Raw genomic sequence first — 20,900 nt, 5'->3', positions numbered from 1 at the left:
GCGTCTAAATACCTCGGCGCCCTATCTGCCACTGACACAGTGCATGTGTCGAAGGCAAAGCACCAAGATGCTTGACGCACGGATGCGCTGAAGACTCTCGACATCAACGAAGCGGGGGCCTCATGTGTTGTCTGAATCAACGCATGCCAAGCTATCCAAGATGCAGAAACAAGCGGGGGATCAGGCTTTGTTGATGCATCCGACGCAAAAGGACCGTAAGTCGCACCCAAAGCAACAGCTGGTGAGTAGGTCTCCCCAGAAGGCCTCCCACAAGTCAAGACGGGCTGTGGACCCTCAAGTTGTCTTTTCTCTGGAGGAGCTTTTTGAGATGGGCTTCTTGGACGTGGAGCCGCTTTCAGAAGAGCATCTTTCCACCAGATCCTTGGACTCCTCTGCAAGAGTTTATTCGTCAATGTCTTCAGTGTCAAAAAGGAAGAGATGTTCCTCTCAATTACAGGAGCCTCTAGAAAAGAGGCACAAGAAAACTCATAGGGACGAAATACCTGCCTACCAACTGAGGGTGGCCGGACTCAAAACATCCTTCTGGCCGCAGTCCCTCCACCAAACAACGGTCAAAAGAGGCATAAGGGGCTCGAAAGGAAGCATCCCACCCCTGGAGAAGGAGGGCTGGCATCCCAGGCTATGTCATAGATATAGGAGATTCTGTCAAAGTTCTTCTCTCGAGAGCAGCAAGAAGGGCCTTCCATCAAGCCCTGCCTTGGAGGAATTTTCACCGGTGGGGGATTCTCAGTCTCCACCTCAGGAGGAGCATAGTCCACCAGAGAGGCTGCTGAGCTCCTGCCCGCAGTTCTCCCCACAACCTGACACGGGGACCAGATGACTCCCTTCTGACTTTGCCGGAATCATCCACAGGAATCCCGTTGGACCCACCAGAGGACCCACCAGAACCGTCCTCGCCTCCGGAAGACCTCTTGTATTCCAAGTTTATCAAGAAGGTAGGACCTCGCCTCAATATTGAGACAGAGAAGGTCCCAGATCCTAGAACGGAGATTTTGGGAATCCTAAAGATCTTCGAGGTCCCAGCTGAACCTACGGCCTTACCCTCCCATGCCGTCCTGAACTCTGTGATGGCGAAGACCTGGGAGTCCCCCTTCTCTGGCTCGCCAACATCCAGGAAGACTGACCTCAAGTTCAGGATGAGGAAATCCCCCTTCTACAACATTCCCCCTTCTACAAAATCCCCCTTCTACAACATTCCCACTAAACATCTCCCCGATCAAAAATGAAACTCCATCCCCTAAATTTCTCTCATCAGATACATATTACATTATCGTCTCTCTTCTATTATCCCATCCATGTTCTTTCTAGGACATTACAATTCGATAAGTTGCTACCCCCCCCCCCTCCTCCCCCCTCCATCCTTTTTACCCTCCCTACTCTTTACCCATGGCATGTTACCGTTATTATTATTTTGTTATTTAATAATTTGTTTTAGCTAACATTTATCTAGCTATTTAGTTAAATTTATGTATTTTAAGTTTATTTTAGTTATATTTTATTTTTACTTTATTTTAACATATTGTAAACCGTTTTGATAAAATTTTATTTTAAAAAGCGGTATATAAATACTTTTAAATAAATAAATAAATAAATAAATGGTACAGCTGCTGCATGTTTCTGTAATAGTAGAGTTGGCCATGAAACGTTCTAAGAAGTATCACCTTCACTCAAATACCCCGCAGGGTAGGGACAGCAGGTATTTAGATGACATCAGGAAGAGGGCCTTCCAAACGGGTATGCTGAATGCAAGGATTAAACAGCATCAGTTTTACATAATCCAATATCTCTATGTATGTATGCAGTCCCTCAAGCTCCACTTCGTGACCTCAAATGACACAACTCTTCCTCAGATGTTCTCCGACCTGGAAAAGGGTTTGTGTCTTCTACTCCACACAATATATGAGGCTTTCGAGACATCTGCCCTTACGTCAGCGGCAGCAATAGCGGCCCGAAGAATAGCCTGGTTAAGAGCCAGTGCCATCTGGGAGGTTGTGCAGGAGAAACTGGCAGACCTCTCGTGTAAGAGTGACAATTTATTTGGGGACAAGTTGCGGAAGATGGTCTCCCAGTTGAAGGAGCAGAACGTGGCAGTACTGTCTCTGCCAGGAGGTATCACCAAGGTTACAGGAAGGGCTATTATCAAAGATGCCCTTTCAGGCCATATCCGCCTTACCGCCCGCCAACCTTCCAACCAAGCAGACAGCAGCCGCAACAAGCACAGCCCAGGATTAGGTCAAGGGGCCAGTGCCAACAGTGGCAGCGATAGAAAAACTCCAGGCCTCAGCAGGGTTTTTGAAGGTAACAGGGTCACATCTATCACCATTAATGGGAGGCAGGATATCACATCGAATCGTTGGGTGCTAAGTATCGCCCGCAAGGGATGCAAGCTGAACATCAGGGCAAGCCCCCCCCCCCCTTCCACACCTTGTCCCTCCCCATTAGGCCTGCACGCATGGGCATCTGCTTCAAAAGTGAATGCTCGGAGAGATCCAATTTGACAGAGTTCTTTTGGACACCGGTAGACCGAGTGCATTCGGGTTGAAAGACACAAAAAGTTGAGAAGTCCTAATCTCTGAATGAGTTTGTTGTTTATAGTATTCTAAAGCTCTTTTACAATCCAAAGTGTGAAGAAGTCATTCCCTCTCATTGTTATGTGGCTTTGGGAAGAACATTGGCAATGTGATGGTCTGATTCAAGTGGAAAGCCAAAATGACCTTAGGTAAGAAAGAGGGATGGGTTCGGAAGGCAACCTTGTTGTGGTGAAATTGTAAATATGGGGAGTAGTAAACTAGTGCCTATATCTTACTGACTCTCCTTGCCGAATTCACTACAACCAGGAAGAGCACTTTCCATGTCAGATATCTGTGGCAAGTATCTAATGGTTCAAAGGGAGGAAGAATAAGCTGTTCCAAATCCAGGCTGAGATCCCACAGAAGAAGAGGTTTGGTTACTGGCAGTCGCAACCGCAAGAGCCCCCTTCATGAAGCGGGAAACCAGAGGATGGTTCGATACCAGAAGCCCATTGTATGGGTGATGATACTCTTTGATAGCACCCACATGGACACATATTGGATGCCTCCACTCGCCCAACTGGTACAGGGTATGCAAATTCTCCAGCAACAATTCAGGGGAGCAAGAGAACGGGTCTATGTCCCTGCATTGGCATCAAGATGAGTAACGCTGCCACTTGCCCTGATAGTTCCTCCTAATGGAAATCTTCCTCGATGAGGTTAAGACATCCTGGACCTCCATTGATAAATGCAGCTGGTTTAATACTTGCCTTTCAACTTCCACGCAATGAGATGTAGTGAGGAGTGCATGGGGTGAAGAAGGGTACCTCCTTCCTGAGTCAGGAGATTCACACTGTCGCCCAGGAAGACAGGCGGGGCAATGGACAGTCGAACTAGATAGACGTATCAAGGTTGTCTGGGTCAAGCTGGAGCAGTAAGGATGAGGTCTGTGATGTCCGCAATGCATTTCTGGATTGTCCTGCAAATCAGCGGTATCAGAGAGTAAGTGTAGAAGAGTCCCCCCGACCATGTGGTGAGGAACACATCCTGTGCAACCCACTCTAGGCTGGGGTAGATTGAGAAGAAAGGCCAGTTAACTTCCCCCTTCCCCCCGCTGGGTCCGCGAACGACCACGCGGCCTACCGCGCCGTCCCGACGCCGAGCAGCCCGCCCAGACCGGCAAGCAGGGCCCGCCTACAAGCACCTACCTCCAGCCAATAGGGAAGGCCCCAGAGGGACTTTAAAATCACTCCAGCTCCGGCGTCGCGCACCGTGCGCCTAAGGAGCGCAACAAAGGAGCCTGCCCCTTTGAGCGCCCCTTCGAGCAGCCCCATCTGGCAGCCCAGGAGGATTTATGACTGCTTACAGGTGGCGACAACCCCTTTGCAACTGTATTCGTACTTGCATTACATCAGTGCCGGAGCTATCAGCCTACCTACCAGATGACCAGCCCAAACGAAAGTTGGATAACATGAATACCGGTGAAGTATTCAAGCAGGCTGAAAATCATTTCCCAGCATTCTCCTGACTGCATTCGCCCAGCATTCTCCTGACTGCATTCGCCCAGCATTCTCCTGACTGCATTCGCCCAGTATTTCGTCTGACTGATAAGACTGCTGATACATCTAATCATGGGAATCCTCACAATTCCCATCATCCACAGCCACAAGTGGAGAGCACCTAAGCCCCCCACTCCCCCCCATCACAACCGTCAACAGAGGCTAAGGCCTATCCTACTGACACCGGTCACCCAATTCCTAGGGCTGACGCTCTTCTCTCTCACGCTTGTTAACGCACAATCCATCTCTAAGAAAACTCATATACTCAATGACTTACTATCCGACGCAAAACCAGACATCTGTGCCATCACAGAAACCTGGTTAAAACCCACTGACACCGCTCTAATAAATCAGCTACCCATCCAGGCATACGATCTTCTCTCCATACCCAGACCCAAAAAAAGAGGAGGTGGACTTCTCCTTGCAGCCAAAAAATCACTATGTCTGGCTTTGCAGACCTCAAATAACCTATCAAACATCGAATTTGCGCTCTTCAAATCGAAACACCTGACGATTGGTTTAATTTATGCCCCTCCTGGAATACTGGAATCAGACCCATCATCAATCATAGAACTCACAGCAAAACACCTAAACTCCAGTAAACCTACCATACTCATGGGAGATTTTAACCTCCACGTAGATGTCCAACCTCAATCCACCAACTGTAAAACTCTCCTCGCCTCGCTCAGCAATATGGGTTTTAGACAGATTGTGACAGAACCAACCCACAAAGCAGGTCATACGTTGGACCTTATCTTCATAAACAATGGAATCACAACACACAACATCCCCACTTGCCTTCCAGTACCGTGGACAGACCACAGAATCATAACATCGGTGTTAGAAATAAAGGAGATCTCCCCGCAATCCACACAATCAATAGCCATCTCCATCAGGAAACAATGCTCAGGAGACCAACTCAGTGAACAACTGGCCAAGGAACTAGTGCATCTGGACCTCTCCGACGCCAACTCAGCGACTGCTTCATGGACCAACATCACTAAAAAGGTTGCAGACCAAATGTGCCCCATGACGACTAAATATATCAACCCTAACAAAGACAACAGGAAACCTTGGTTCACTCCTGAGCTGAAAAAACGCAAACATGATTTGAGATCCAAGGAACAAAATTGGCGAAGAAACCCATCTTCAACCACCCTCCTCATCTACAAAGAGTGCCTCAACTCATACAGAAATGACATCAACAAAACCAAGAGAGAATTCTTCTCCAAAAAGATCCACCACCTCATATTTGATTCAAGAGCACTTTTCTCATACGTCTCTACCCTTACTAAACCTCCTGCGCCTACCATTCCAGACGACCAAGCTCTCAACAAAGCGAATGAACTAGCTGCCTTCTTCGACAACAAAATCACATCACTCCTAGCCCCCCTCAAAGGAGCAGCTACACTTCCAAACCACATTCAAAAATCAGATCACTCAACCGCTCAACAATCTTTGGACACAACAGATCAACAGCCTCCGCACTCAACCGCCCAACAATCATTGCACTCAACCACCTTACAACCTAACACAACCCCATCAGTACTGGACAAGTTTGATCCCACATCTACTTTAGAAATAGAGAACATTCTCAAGAAGATAAAACCTTCCTCTCACCCATCGGACTATATCCCTTCAAACACCCTGAGTATGATCACCAACACCATAGCCAAACCTGTTGCAGACATCATCAACTGCTCTCTCACTCAAGGGCAAGTTCCCAACCAACTCAAGTTAGCCATACTCAAACCGCTCCTCAAAAAACCCAACCTTCCCACCTCAGATCCAGCCAGCTTCAGACCTATAGCAAACCTCCCTATGTTAGCCAAAACTATGGAAAAAGTGGTTAACAAACAACTCTCAGATTTTCTTGAAGAAAATAACATCCTCACCCCAAACCAATTTGGATTTCGTAAAACTAGGAACACAGAATCGCTATTAGCCTCACTATCAGACACCATTATCTTTAACCTAGAAAAAGGCCAACCTTGCCTCCTCGCTCTCCTGGATCTCTCTTCAGCGTTCGATACCGTAAACCACCCGTGCCTCCTGCAACGCCTAACGGACAATGGCATTACAGGAGCAGCGTTCAACTGGTTCGAATCATTTTTGGAGGACAGATCATACAAGGTCAGGATAAATAACAAAGAGTCTCGTGCCATCGAATCTAAAAGGGGAGTTCCGCAAGGATCATCCCTCTCCCCGACTCTCTTCAATATATATCTTCTCCCTCTCTGCCAATTACTCACCAACCTCAAGCTTATACACTTCCTATATGCGGATGACATACAAATCCTCATCCCTATAGAGGACACACTACACAAAGCCATGTCACACTGGAGTAAATGTCTCGCAGCTATCAACAACCTACTCACCAGCCTCAACCTAGTCTTAAACACAAACAAAACTGAAATCCTCATTATAGCACCGGAAAACTATGTCCCATCCACTCCTCCGAATGCCAACCAAATTCCGGATACCTTTTCTCAATAAGTAAAGGACCTGGGAGTCATCTTAGACGGTGGATTCAGCTTCAACAAATTCGTCAACAACACAACAAAAGAATGTTTCTTTAAACTACAAACCTTAAAGAAACTAAAACCACTCCTTCTGTACAGAGATTTCCGCATGGTGCTACAAGCCATCATACTCCCAAAACTGGACTACTGTAACTCTCTCCTCCTTGGCCTACCAGCTTGCACCACAAAACCACTTCAGATGGTCCTGAATGCCTCGGCAAGAATCCTCTCAAATGCCAAAAAAAGAGACCATATCACCCCAATCCTGCATCATCTACACTGGCTCCCGATAAAATACAGGATCCAATTCAAGTCCTTAATGATGATACATAAGGCCTTACATAATATCGCTCCACTCAATTTAACATTTCAAATTCAGCTACACACATCAGTGAAACCAACTAGAAGCGCATATCAGTACAGACTAACCACACAACAGGCGAAATCCTCCCTGAGGAAACGTGCTCTATCCACAGCGGGCCCTTCTCTCTGGAACTCGCTCCCTCCGGACCTTCGCCTTGAACCGTGCCACACTACATTTAAAAAGAAACTTAAGACTTGGTTGTTCGAACAAGCATTCCCATAGAGCTAATGAGCAAGAAAAAAGGCATTTCATATCCTCCGTATCTTCCCCAGCTTACATCTTTCTGAAGAAATTAACACAAAACTGTACTTAAACATATGCAACACTATATTTTATCCTGTTACCAGATTCTACCAAGTTCAATGTTATTTACTTACTTATTTACTTATTAACCTGCTTTTTAGTTATTAACTGGTTAACCATTTTATATACTTCTCTTCAAATTAACTATTTATGTTCATTTATGTTTATTTATGTTTATTTATGTTTTCTCAAATTAACTATGTTCAATGTAAACCGCTAAATGTTCAATGTAAACCGCTAAATGATCGTTTCCTTAGCGATAGTTATGGTTCCTTGTAAACCGGGGTGATATGTATACTATACAGGAACCCCGGTATATAAATTCTTTAAATAAATAAATAAATAAGAAAGCTGGTACCTTCCTTTTGTGTATCGTCGCAAAGAGGTCCATGCATGGGAGACCCCACATCACAAAGAGCTCATTCGCCACTTGCTGGTTCACAGCCCATTCATTTGGAGGCAAAATCCTACTTAGTTTGTCGACTTTGGTGTTCACTATGCCCGGGAGATAGGTCGCCTGGAGGAGGATGGATTTCTCCTCTGCCCACTCCGTGATCTGCAGGGCCTCCGTGCACAGGATCCAGTAACTGGACCTGCCTTCCTTGTTTATGTAGAACATAACCACTCAATTGTCTATGTGGGCCATGACATTCTTTCCACACAGGAGGTTGCAAAGCGTGCATCTGATTGCCACCATGAGGAGTCTGGAGCTGTGCGAAGGATGAGGGGAGCACGCTACATGTGTTCTGGCTTGTACTGCTGACCTAATAATGAGAGAAAAAAGCTGCACTGAGGGAGGTAGTATGGCCATGGTAGGCATCTGGAGGGAAGATGCCATAGTAGAACTGGCACTCAGAAAGACGTGGAGAAGGGGGTCACAGGGAAGAGAGGGCAAAAGGGAAAATGTAGGAATGAAAGTGCTTGGAAAGGGCCTTAAAAAGAGAGGAAGGAGAGCTAAAAATTGTAGCCTAATGTTTTATTGACATGTTTGCATTTATCAGTGCCTTGAAAATGCTGCTATATAACCTGTTGCTGTGCTGAGATTTTTGTATTCGTATCTAATTAGTCCTGTGCAGAAATGTTACTGAGATGTGTTGCATTTTTAGTCCGCCTGTTGATTTATTTCAAGTTTAGACCTGTTTTACATTTTACCTATTTTGGTCCTGTGGTTGATGGATATCAAATTTAGTCTTTACCGAAGACTCCTGCAGACTATAACTGTTTAGTCTCCTTCAGACTGTATGTTACCTTTCAAATATCTTGTACCCCACTTTGGGTGAGTTTTTTTGTTTATTTTTAATTGAAAAAAGTAGGTAATAAATCCAAATAAATAAAAACATTCGGGGTAGGCAGTGGGGAGAGGGAAGGAGCTGCAAGAGAAAAAGAGCAGGAGGCAAGACACTTAGGAAGGGGCCATAGGAAGGGATGGGACCATGGGGTTGCAGAACTCAGAAAGAAGCTATGGAAGAAGAGAAGCAAGGAGGAAGGTGCACTGGAGGGAAAACATTCAGGAAGGGACCTTGAGAGGGAGAACCAGAGGAGGACACACAGGAGGAAAGGAGAGAAGGGAAGAGGCCATGGGGGGCAAGCAGGGCAGCAGTGAAGGCACTTGTAGAGGGCTGGAGGGTGAGCACTTGGGAAGAAGGGGTCACAGGGGGAAGGGCAGGAGGGACAGAACCAGAGAAGGGGCTGCAAGGAGGAAAAGAGCAGGAGGAAGAGCACGCGGGAAGGGTCTGAGGACGGAGGTGGAGAGAAGCATTCATGAAGGAGCCATAAGAGGCGAGTAGGAAGGGGAGCACAGTTTACATCAGAAACCGTCCCTTATTTAATAGTTTTATACATTGGAAAATGATTTTGGAATGCATGTTGTTATTACATTAATGAATTTTCCGCATGGCATTTAAAAGCATGTCAAAACGAGAGACACATGCAAGGGTCTGCAAAATATTTGGAGGTTGAAAAGGGATCCATGCTCCCTAAAATTTGGAAACCCCAGCCCCTAGGGGATCAGGCATATTCTTTACAACATGTGGAGGGTATCTTGAAGGGCTGTGTGATGCAACTGTGTAAATTCTCCGCTGATGCTTCAGCTCAGATTGAGGCACATAATATTTCCCTGGCTAACCACACAACTCTGCTAGGGTCCTTATTGACAAAAGTGATGGAACTGGCTACAGTTCAGCATTTTGGTTAAGGATAATACATGTCTTCGTTCCAGGATTTAATTACTTGAAAATGTTACTAGGTATAGAATCTTACATTTTGTGAATTTTCCTAGAAGCATATGAGATGCTAAAGAAATATTTTATTGAAAGTTGAAATAGATTTTGCCTCTAAATATTCCTCCTATGTATAAAATATATTTCCTCTCAGAAGCCTTTCTTATAAGCTCATGGAAATGGCATAGATGTGTAAGTTTCTTCTGATACATCTAATGTATCATCTCTACTAGAAACAAAGAAAATTTTGTACCCCAAAACACTGTCAGCATCCTTTGTTCTTGAAATGGATAGACTTTTTTATTTTTTTTTTTAATTAAGGATGTTTGACAACCACATAACATGTCTATGTCCACCAGTATCCAACATCACAACATATTACGTAATTACAGCAAAATACCTCATTTATAAGGTCTACTAAGCAATGCTAAACTAGCTTTCTCAACGGCCTTCTGAACCCCACTCCCCATCCCCTCATACTTTTTTTTATAATATCTTGCTCTCTTCCCCCTCCCTCTTGTCTCACCAAATTATACAAAGAGGGAATCTCTGCTCACAGGCCTGCCCCCTGTGTTACAGTTTCAGAACCCCATGATCTCAAAATACCTTGAGGAGTAAGATCAGAAGAAGGCACAACCCGTAGAGCCATTCAATGCGTTCCTCATCATATAAGATCCTGTACCCCAGTCTATATATGGGAGCCAAGCCTTCTCAAACTTGTAGATAGTATCATGTTTATATGCTGTTAACTTTCCCACAAGAAATACCCTCACAATGCGCGAGTGTATCTGACTGAGGGAAGGAACGCCACCAAAAAGTCAGCTTGCATCTAGCTGCAGTAATTATCTGCAGCAAGAATCGTGGAGCATAGTCTGCTACATGATCCACTGGCGAATTAAGCAGCAATATCTTAGGGGTCCTTAGGGACCTCAATGCCTGTAATATCTACGATTAACTTTGGGATCCTATCCCAATAGCGTTGAACTAGCAGACACTGCCCCCGAATATGAAAGAAGGTACCTACCCCTCCACATTCCCTCCAGCACAGGTTAGACACAGTGGGGTAGATTCTATGCAATCTCACTGGAGTCAAGTACCTGCAGTAAAGTATCTTGTAGCCATTTTCTACTGTTTGGGTGGAATGGATAGACATTCGATTTAGAAATTGTTTTTTAGGAACAGGTCTCTTTTGTTTTTAGGAGACTATGTGTTTTTCTGGATTTATCCAAGTGTACTCGTTTCCAGAGGAAATTTTTTATACAGTTGAGAATGTAAGTTCTGAATTTAGTGTCTTAAATTCCTTGTACATGTGTAGGGGAATGAATTTATTTTTATGATCTGGAGCAGCTGAAGAGATTTTTAAAAGATAAGAGTAGCTCTTAGAAGATCCCTCAATTTTCTAGGATATGTTTATAATAAGATGGTGATATTTCAATGTTAAAAATGTATATATTGCTCAATCCTATGTTATCGTCCCCTCCAATTATGGACTAGAGTTTCTCTTATATTTTGTAATGAAATTTACTTTTTCCTTTCATAAGTTAACACTGCCTGTACTTTAGTTTATTTGTTGCTGTATTATAAAAATCCCCTCAGTAAAACTTGCCCATCTGGAATTTATATGTAAACACACTTTTTCTGTCGCCGGACCAATCCTCTGGAATGCCATCCCAGAAGAAATTCATTTAATGGCAAATACGAAAGAATTTAAAAAGGCTTTAAAAACATATCTCTTTGCCGCTGCATACAACATTACCTAACAACTTTTTTAAGTTTATTGAAAACATTGCCATCAATACAGCAAAACTGTCTTTTTGCTTTTAGTCCTTTTAAGAAGTAGTTTTTTACAATTTTTTAAATGTTTTTTTTATTTAATCGCGTATTTTATTATGTATGTTTATCTTCTTTGTAAACCGCTTAGCCAGACAGATCCTGTCTAATTTGCGATATATAAATTCTTTTAAATAAATAAATAAATCAAACATTTTAAAAAATGAACTCCAGCACAACTGTCCTATAAAAGTTTCAACTACAGAGTCATAGCAATAATAACACAAGGACCTGTGAGTCTAGTGAATAAAACTTTCTCCTGAGAATTAAGAAGTCCTGGGCTAGAATCTCCACTTTCCTACTGACTTCCCTGCACTGCCAGTTCACCCACCTGTGATTGAGCAGCAAATAAATACAAATAAAATGGTCAATATCAGATGGTATGTCCAGCTAGGTTTAGGTGGGGACATAGCCAGACAAACTGCAGGTTTTAAATTTCTCGCCACTCTGGATGCCGCCATCTTACCCAGCTGTTTAGTTGGATAAAAGTGAGATAAATTGGAAGCATTGCAGAATGTATAGGGCAGTGTTAAGCTAACCAGATAACTTATCTGGCTAACTCCAACATTAGAATTAACTGGACAACGCACTCAGCTAAATTTGGTCATGCTGGAGAGCAGTTTTAAAGATACCTGGATAATAACATAGTAACATAGTAAATGACAGAAAATAAAAACAAGAATGGTTCATCCAGGCTGCATGTTTATCTGGCTATATTCAGTGGCGTGCCTAATTGATAGCATTGTACTGATTGTCCTGGAGAAGTTATCCAGTTAACTTTAGCTAGATAAATTGTCCACCCTCTGTACTGCTGAATATTGACCTCAAAGTTCCTTACCTGGCATGCAGCTTGGATGAAAAGGTACCATATACAACCTAAAGCATTAATGCTTTTGTTAGAAGTAGTGCTGCTGCTCCTGTGGGGTTACAAACTGACTCCATGTCATTAGAAAAACTCCACGCACATATATACTGGACACATGGTAACAGATACATAAAGGGGCTGAATTAGAGCTTGTGCTTATACAACTCCCATTTGAGTCCATGTTATCGGGTCAGGTTAAACTAGCCTCCGCTTTGTACCTAGTGCATCTGTGGATCTGCAGTGCCAATTTCTCCAATTCAAAGCAGGACGACGGGGCCTTAGTTGCAATGGTGTAAAACCAGGACTAGCTCAGTTTGTCCAGATGCCATGGAGTCAGCTGTGTGGCTGTATATACAGGAAGTCAACAGAGCAATTAATGGAGAGTACTCACGTGAAGCCAGGAATCTGTCTCACATGCACATTGATCTGGATTCGTTTGGCCGCTCTCACAACGATTCCAGTGAGCTGTGAATGAAAGGGGAACATTTTATGATGGACTATAATCATAGAACACAATCAAACAGGTGTGTTGCAAAAGCAATTGCAAAGGTCCATGTAAAACAAACATCGTTCCACACTTGGTTGTGGGTTTATCCTATAATCATAGAAACCATGTAAATGCTGATAGTTTTCTTGTAAACTCTGCCATGGTGGGGCTAGCAATGAAGTGCGCCCCAGTATGGCTGTTGAACTGATTTCCAAACAGGAACTTCAATTTGTTGACGTTAGCATTTAAACAGAGCTACTATCAAATTATTATTATATTACAACATGGGCAGAATGCCAAATTTAGCAATTTATTATTCCCACCTGCAGATAATATGCATGCTCTTTGGAATTGTAAAAGAAACTATCCGCAACCACTGGGATGCAATCCGACAGCCCTATGACCATTAAGGGTAATGAGTTTATGGATTTTCTGTCAACTAAACTATTAAAAATTTGTTATTCATAACGGCACCATGATAGTTTGATATTGCATTTGATGACAGCGAAGCAAAATGTTCCTCATTTGATATGAAGAATTAGACATTTTAATTATCTCTTCAATGAATGCTGCCTACTGTGCCTTGAACATCTGCTTTAAAGGCTACTAAGGCCGCAATTGCTACTTTTTTTGACCATTTTAGTTAATCTTTTCTTAACCGAAGGTCATCTGGCAAAGACCCTTAAAAACGTTGTTAGGTCTTTGCTCAAGAAGCCAAATTTAAATCCTGCTGAACCATCTAATTATTGCCCTATATCATCCCTGTCAGTTTTATAAAAAATCATTGAATTTGTGGTATTGAAATAACTCACAGACTTTGTCGAAGACCACCAGATCTTAAACCAGTTTCAGTTTGAGTTTAGTTTTTCTCTGAATACCAAAGTGCTCATACTTTCTCTTTTCGATTCAATTAGGAGCAGTCTTGATAGTGGTCACAGCCATGTACTAATAAGAACATAAGAAGTTGCCATACTGGGTCAGACTGAGGGCCCACCAAGCCTAGCTTTCTGTTTCTAACACTGGTCATTGAAACGTATACTTTACCCACCTATTCTAAAAATATACACACATATTTTGTGTGTGAAAATAAGGTGGGATTGGCATATGTAAATCTGTGTATTTTAAAGCAAATGAGTGTGTGAAATTACCAGATTAACTAATTTGTCCAGTTCTTCTCCAGATCATTGAGACCCTCCTGGTTCTTCAGCCTGAGCAAGCCCCAGTTCACCCAGATTTCCACCCAGTCAGTATTACAAAAGAAACCTGTTTAATATCACTTATGCTAGATAATTAGCAGGTGTAAAAGATGGCGCCGGCCATCCATTACTCCTAACATGTGACAGGGGCCGACCAATGGCACCGGTAGCCCTTATCACATAGTAAGGGCAAAGGGCCACTGGCGCCATTTTGATTACTGGCAGCCGATGGCCCAAGAGCAGGAGATCGCTCCCGGGACCCCCGCTGGACCACCAGGGACTTTTGGCAAGTCTTGGGGGGGTCAGGAGGGTCGGGGGTTGTAGCTAATTAAATTTGAAGAGTTGGGATGGGGGTTTTTTTTGGTTTTTTTTCCACGAAATAGCATGATAAAAGTTTTCTGATCCAGGGAGTGGACCGAAATGGCCCTCCCCAGACCCGAAAACGAAACGGGGACAAAAAAAAAATTGTATGCACACCCCAGTGCCGGAAACGGGCGCTCCATAAGATGCACAAATGCCCGAGAACGGAGCCAGTTTAGCACACCATTTTTAAAAAAATTTTCCCCCTCTGAATCCTAGGTGCTCTTATGGTCAGCTGCATCTTATGGAGCGAAAAATACAGTATTTTTTATTTTATCATGCTGGTTGTCTAATGAAAAGGAAGATAGTTGATGGTGGGTGCACATGGTGAAAGAGATGTCCTATGTGCAATGTAGCTTCTGTAAAATTTCCTATCTTTAAGGGATGGCATTTAGCTTTGAATTTTCAGACTAGAAGGAAATACAGTCTAACTTGAACACACTGAGAAAATATAGACAAGCCTTGATCAATCAGGGAACTGACAGAGCAAAACAATGGTTATAATAGGACACCTAGTGGTCAATGTGAATTAAAACAAATAATAAGTTCAGGCAGAACTAATGGAGTCTACTTTCCACAGCACACACCTGTGCCAACATGTATATATGGATTAAAAAAAACAGAGTTGCTTACCTGGAACAGGTGTTCTCCAAGGACAGCAGGATGTTAGTCCTCACACAAGGGTGACATCATAAGATGGAACCCCAATGCAGAAAAGTTTCTAGAATTTTGACTAGGCACACTGAGCATGCCCAGCATGCCCTATGCCATACGTCTTCGTGGGTCCTTTTTCAATCTCATAACATAGACTTACAATTAAAATAAAAAATAGGAGAAACTCAACTCTGCGGGATGATAGGTGGGTTTCGTGAGGACTAACATCCTACTGTCCTTGGAGAATAACTGTTAAAGGTAACCAACTCTGCTTTCTCCAAGGATAAGCAGGATGGTAATCCTCAAACATGGGTGAATCTCTAGCTATAGCTGCTCCCCAACACAAACAGGGGACCAACAGACACCTAACCAGGGGCCACAACAGGCACAACAGTACAGGTGCTTTTGGCAACAGAAGGGGAGACAGCCTGAACCCAAATAATGGGCCCTAGGTTGGGAGAGTTGGGTTCTACACCTCAAACAGGTTCTGAAGGAAAGACTGGCCAAACCTATTATCGCATTGGCCATTCCTATCCAGACAGTAATGAAATGTGAATGTGTGGAGAGAACTCCATGTCGCAGCCTTGCAGATCTCCTCCACGGGAACTGCTCACAAGTGGGCTACTGACGCTACCATGGCTCTCAGACAATGAGCCTTGACATGGCCCCTAAGATGCAGTCCTGTCTGGGCATAACAGAAGGAGATGCAATCTGCTAACCAATTTGATATTGTCTGTTTGGCAATGGCAACGCCCAACGTATTCTTATTAAAAAAAAATAAAAATAAAAGTTGAGTGCCTATCTATGGGCTTCTGTCTACTCCAGATAGAAGGCTAAGGCTCTCTTGCAGTCCAAACTGTGCATTGCTCGTTCGCCTTGGTGCGAATGGGGATTGGGAAAGAATATTGGCAAGGTTGGTTAAGATGGAAATCCATCAACACCTTAGATAGGAACTTAGGATGTATACACAAGACCACCCTGTTGTGAAAAAATTTAGTATAAGGTGGATATGTCACTAAGGCCTGGATCTTGCTGACCCTGTGCACTGAATTGACCGGCATAAAAAAAAAAAAAAGACCTTCCAGGTCAGGTATTTCAGGTCACAGGCATGAAGCAGTTCAAAAGGAGCTTTCATCAGCTGAGCTAACACCATGTTGAGGTCCCAAGACACAGCGGGAGCCTTAGGGGAGGCTTCAGTTGAAGCAGGCTGTACAACTATAGACTGTACAGAGAGGGGCATACCATCTACACCTTGATGGTATGCGCCATTTGAACTAAGATGAATTCTAATGGAGTGCAGAAGAATGGATTTATGACCTTTTACTCACTCCACACAGAAAACCTCCTCCACTTCAGTCCATAGGATTTTCTAGTGGAAGGCTTTCTAGAAGCCACCAGGACTCAAAACACTTTCTCTGAAACATCAAGCGGCTGCAAAATTAACCTCTCAACATCCAGGCTGTGAGTGACAGGGTCTGGAGGGTCTGGAGGTTGATTTGCTGCAGCCTGCCTTGGTCTTGCATGATGAGATGTGGGGAAGTCCCCAGAATAATTGGTCTCCTGATGGACAACTTCCGAAGGAGTGGAAACCAGACCTCTCTCTGCCAATGAAGGGGCTACGAGAATCATAGTTCCTTTGTCCTCACAAAGCTTCAAGAGAGTCTTCGCCCATAAGGGAATTGGAGGATATGCATACAGAAGACCCTTGCCCCAAAGATAGATTAGGGCATCCGAGTGTGGTTTGCCATCTGCCCTGTGCAGGGAGCAGAACCAAGGCACTTTCCTGTTGCAGGGGTACGCAAACAGATCTATGTCTGGATTCCCCCAGAGGCAGAAAATCCAATTTGGTACCCCCTGCTCCAGGGACCACTCGTGGGGGTCTAAAGGCTTGGCCCAGTCTGTCTGCTACCACATTCTCCGTGCCAGCCAGGTACATGGACCTGAGCACCATCCTGTGGGACAGGGCCCACGACCATATCTGGACCGCTTCCTGACACAAGAGGTATGATCCCGTGCCTCCTTGCCTATTGAAATACCACATGGCAACCTGGTTGTTGGTCTGGATCAGAACAACATTGTTCGACAGCTGATCTCTGAAAGCCCATAGTGTGTACCTCCCAGGAAGTTGATTTGCTAAGAATGTTCCTGAGTGGACCAAAGACCCTGGGTACCGAGCCCATCTACATGAGTTCCCCACTCCAGAGTAGATGCATCCGTGGTTAGGACAATTTGAGTGGAGAGACTTAGGAGATCCCCTGTTCCAGATTGGAAAGTGCCTGCCACCAAGACAATGAATCCTGGAGAGACAGGGTAACTCAGATGCAATCCTGGAGGCTCTGAATGGCTTGATGCCATTGTGACCTCAGGGTCCATTGAGCTCTGCACACGTGTAATCGTGCCAAGGGAATACCATGGACAGTTGCAGCCATATGGCCCAACAGTCTCAACATGTACTAGGCTGACACCTGCTGGCTCTGTTGAATGTGCCTTGGGTGATCAAGCAATTGTGGGTCCAGTGTGGACTGAAGATGTTTCTGGTAGACAGTTCTTTGCAAGAGAATGCTCTGATTGTACAACCTCTAATGTGATTTATATGATCTGTTGTCCCTGCCCTAAAATCTATGTAGGCAGAGCAAAACGACCTATAAGTAAACGCCTCAGAGAACACTGGTGTATAGCGACATAGAAGGAGCAAGCACCTATGGTCCAGCACTGTATACAACAGGCGCACAACTTCAAAGATCTAAAGTGGCAGGTTACTGAAAAGGTTCAGTTGAACCCACAGGGGAGTGACTCCAAACTTTTGTAAAATTACAGAGAACAATGATGGATTATTTTACCTTGATTCTGTTAGTCCTTTAGGACTTAACAATGAAATTGATCGATATTCATTACTGTAAATGTATTCTAAAACAGAATGTGATGATATCAGAGGAGGGTAAGCAGATGTGGCGTAAGATGATTGATTGTTTATTATGAGAGATCTTGGGTTGCTCTCGTAAATGTGACATCACTTCCTGTTGAATGTCGGTATTTTTCAACAAAAGTTGACCAAGTGAGTAAGACACCAGATTATAATATAATGTGTGTTTGTGGTTAGATTGTATCTCCATATATATATTTTTTTTCAAAGACGCACACAGCATGGTTGTCCCTTGAAGAAGAACTATCATAGTTCAAAACGCGAACCTGCATTGGATTTGGACTAATAGCAGTTTCTCCATCATGGCATAAAATTTCAAGAACTTAGATAAGTCCTCTTTTTTGTGGCTTTATCTTGCAAAGAAAAAGTAATAACTGTGAAGAAGAATGATATGGGTCCATGAATTTTAGATGCAAAAAAATTATAAAACAAGAAGACGACATTTGAATTAAGAAATATGAACTATAATTACAATATGACCTATGATTATAAATAAGGCTGAGTACTAAATGCAATTGCATAAACTGATGATGCCTATTATGATGGTCATTATTATAGTGTCTATCTAATATATGAGTATTTCAAAATTTGAGGGTAGGAGGAACAATTTTTTTGTTTCTGTTGAATCTCTGCCACAATGGATACCATAGCAATGGCCCTCTGGTATGGCAGAAAGGCCTTGTCCTGAACCGTGTCTAGCAGGGCTCCTATGAAGTCCAACTGAGATGACGGTTTGAGATGGGACTTTGGGTGTTGAGAACGAACCCTAGTGATGCCAGCACCCGAATGGTCAAGCACATGAACCTGACAGCCCTTGTCTGAGACGTGCTCTTGACCAGCCAATCAACCATATACAGAAAAACATGTATTCCAAGTCTGCGGAGGAGTGCTGCCACCATGGTCAGGCATTTTGTAAAGACCGGTGGGGCAGATGTGAGCCCGAATGGCAACACCCTGTATTGGAAGTGCTGTGTCCCCACGACAAATCGGAGATATTTCCTGTGATTTTACAGACTTCATGTCCTTGCAGGCCTCAGGAATCTTTTTACATTTGCCTGATTCTAGACAGTTCTACAAGCATCCATTTTTCCCCATTGTTGATTACTGTAATAACGTAAAATGTAAATGTGACCGGGGAAGATCTCAATATGAGTATATTCATTCTTTAAGTCAAGGGAGCATAGTCATTCCCCTTTTTGCAAAAAGGGATCAAGGTGCACAGGGAAACCAGTATGAACTTTTATTTATTTTATTTTTTTTTAGAAACTTGTTCAAGGCCCTGAGGTCTAGGATGGGTCAGAGTCCTCCTGTTCTCTTTGGAATCAGGAGGTACCTGGAATAGAATCCCCGCCCTCTTTGCTCTAGTGGTACAGACTCACCACCCTGGTAGTTCCTCCTGATGCGTTACTGGCCCTCAATATGGGCACGGAGGGTAATTTGTCGGGACACCCAATAGATTTAATTGGTACCCTTGGTGGACGATGGTCAAAACCCACTGGTCTGAGTTTATACTAGGCCACTGGTTTGCAAAAACTGCTGCCTGCCCCCGAGCAGAGGGTCCACTGCCCCGGGTATGGGCAACTGGCTCATATGGCCCAGTCAAAACCCCATCCTGGAGTTAACTGAGGAGCTGGCTGGGCTTCGAGGGCTCTCTGCTGCCTGGGACAGCCGTGAGAGCCCTGATGGTGTTGAAGGGAGCGAGGAAGGCGGAGGATAGTACTTTCTCTGGCGAAAGATAGACTTCCTTGGCCCTAGTCTCAATGACCTCCTGGATGAGGAGGATTGGTCCGGTGTACTGGCAGAAAGATGTTGGAAGGTCTCATGGTGGTACCAAAGTTGGGCCATAGCATCCCTCACCCTATCACGGAAGAGATTCTCTCCAGTGCATGGCATGTCAGCGAGTTGTTCTTGTACCTCTAGTTGGAGATCTGAGGTCCACAGCCATACCATTCTGGGGGTGCAGATTCCTGCTGCAGAGACTCTCGATGGCATTTTGAAAACATCTTAGGTCGCACGGACCTTGTGTTTTCTGCACTCCAGACCCTTGTGCACCATCGACATGAGGGTGTCTAGCTGCTGTTGAGGCAGCTGCTCAGCCACCTCCTGCACCTGCTTCCAGATGTCCTGCGAGTCCTGGCTCATGTAGAGCTAAGTAGGCAGTGATGGGGGCAATAAGCATGGTGCCTTGGAATACTTTTCTCCCAAGAGCGTCCATCGTTCTGTGGTCTTTCCCTGGGGGTGCCAAGGAATGGGGTCCAAGAGTGCCCTCGAGGGCGGATTCTACCACCACTGACTGGTGAGGCAGCTGATGCTTATTGAATCCGGCAGCCTTCTGGACAAGAAGCATTTTTTTTCTGTGGATTGGGTTGGTTTGGGACTGGGCAGCTTTTGGTGGTAGAATCAGATAATTACATTCTTGTGAATACAGACAGTGCAATGGAATGTATGGGATCATGCTGAGCCTTAAATACCAAGGTTAAAGCTTTAAATTGAATATGCTGAGCAACCAGTGAACCACACTAACGCAAGGGTCAGGGTAGGTGGTAAATTAGTAGGTTAAAGACGCAGCAAGATAGCAGGTTAAATAGGCGATAGTCGGGGCGCACTTTACTGTATGGGAGGGAATAGCTAATCGGATCGTTTACATACATATACATGCCGCAGGCGGAAAGGGATATGCGTTGAGTTAAAGAAGCGGTAAGGATCGGTAAAAACAGATAGTGAATCACAGGTTAGACTTACGCGGCGAAATTGTGAGTACACAGCGGGTTAGAAAAGGGTGAGCTCCGAGATCAGCCCCAGGGAATAATACTAGCACCAAAAATTTTATTCCACCTCTAAGTAGGAGTTAAATTGCCAGCCTTAAGAAAATATGTGTAAAGGCTGTGTACGTTTCTGCATTGAAAGGTAATACCAAACAGCTTGATTAACATGGGATGTGTATGGAGGCATGCTAATTTGTGCACACCTTTTTTGTCTAATAAACTCCTTATTAAACTGGGAGTAAACTTATGAATACGCAAAAGTGCATATAGTTGAGTGTACCTTATTATATCAGAGCCTAAGTTATCCAATTTCTTTAAAAAA

General features: G+C 44.0%; 1 protein-coding gene across 1 annotated transcript in view; it reads right to left on the bottom strand.

The window, feature by feature from the left end:
- SCARB2 (scavenger receptor class B member 2) overlaps positions 1 to 20,900 on the bottom strand; it is a 180,997-nt gene that overhangs the window by 32,404 nt on the left and 127,693 nt on the right. Inside the window, exon 9 of the mRNA XM_029599909.1 lies at positions 12,585 to 12,658. Coding sequence (XP_029455769.1) covers positions 12,585 to 12,658 — 74 coding nt within the window. The remainder of the gene's footprint in view (positions 1 to 12,584; positions 12,659 to 20,900) is intronic.

This window comes from Rhinatrema bivittatum, chromosome 1 (assembly GCF_901001135.1).
Source record: "Rhinatrema bivittatum chromosome 1, aRhiBiv1.1, whole genome shotgun sequence".
Classification (NCBI taxonomy): Eukaryota; Metazoa; Chordata; class Amphibia; order Gymnophiona; family Rhinatrematidae; genus Rhinatrema; species Rhinatrema bivittatum.
Note: the sequence above shows the minus strand (reverse complement) of the source record. Positions and strands in the feature narration are given on the sequence as shown.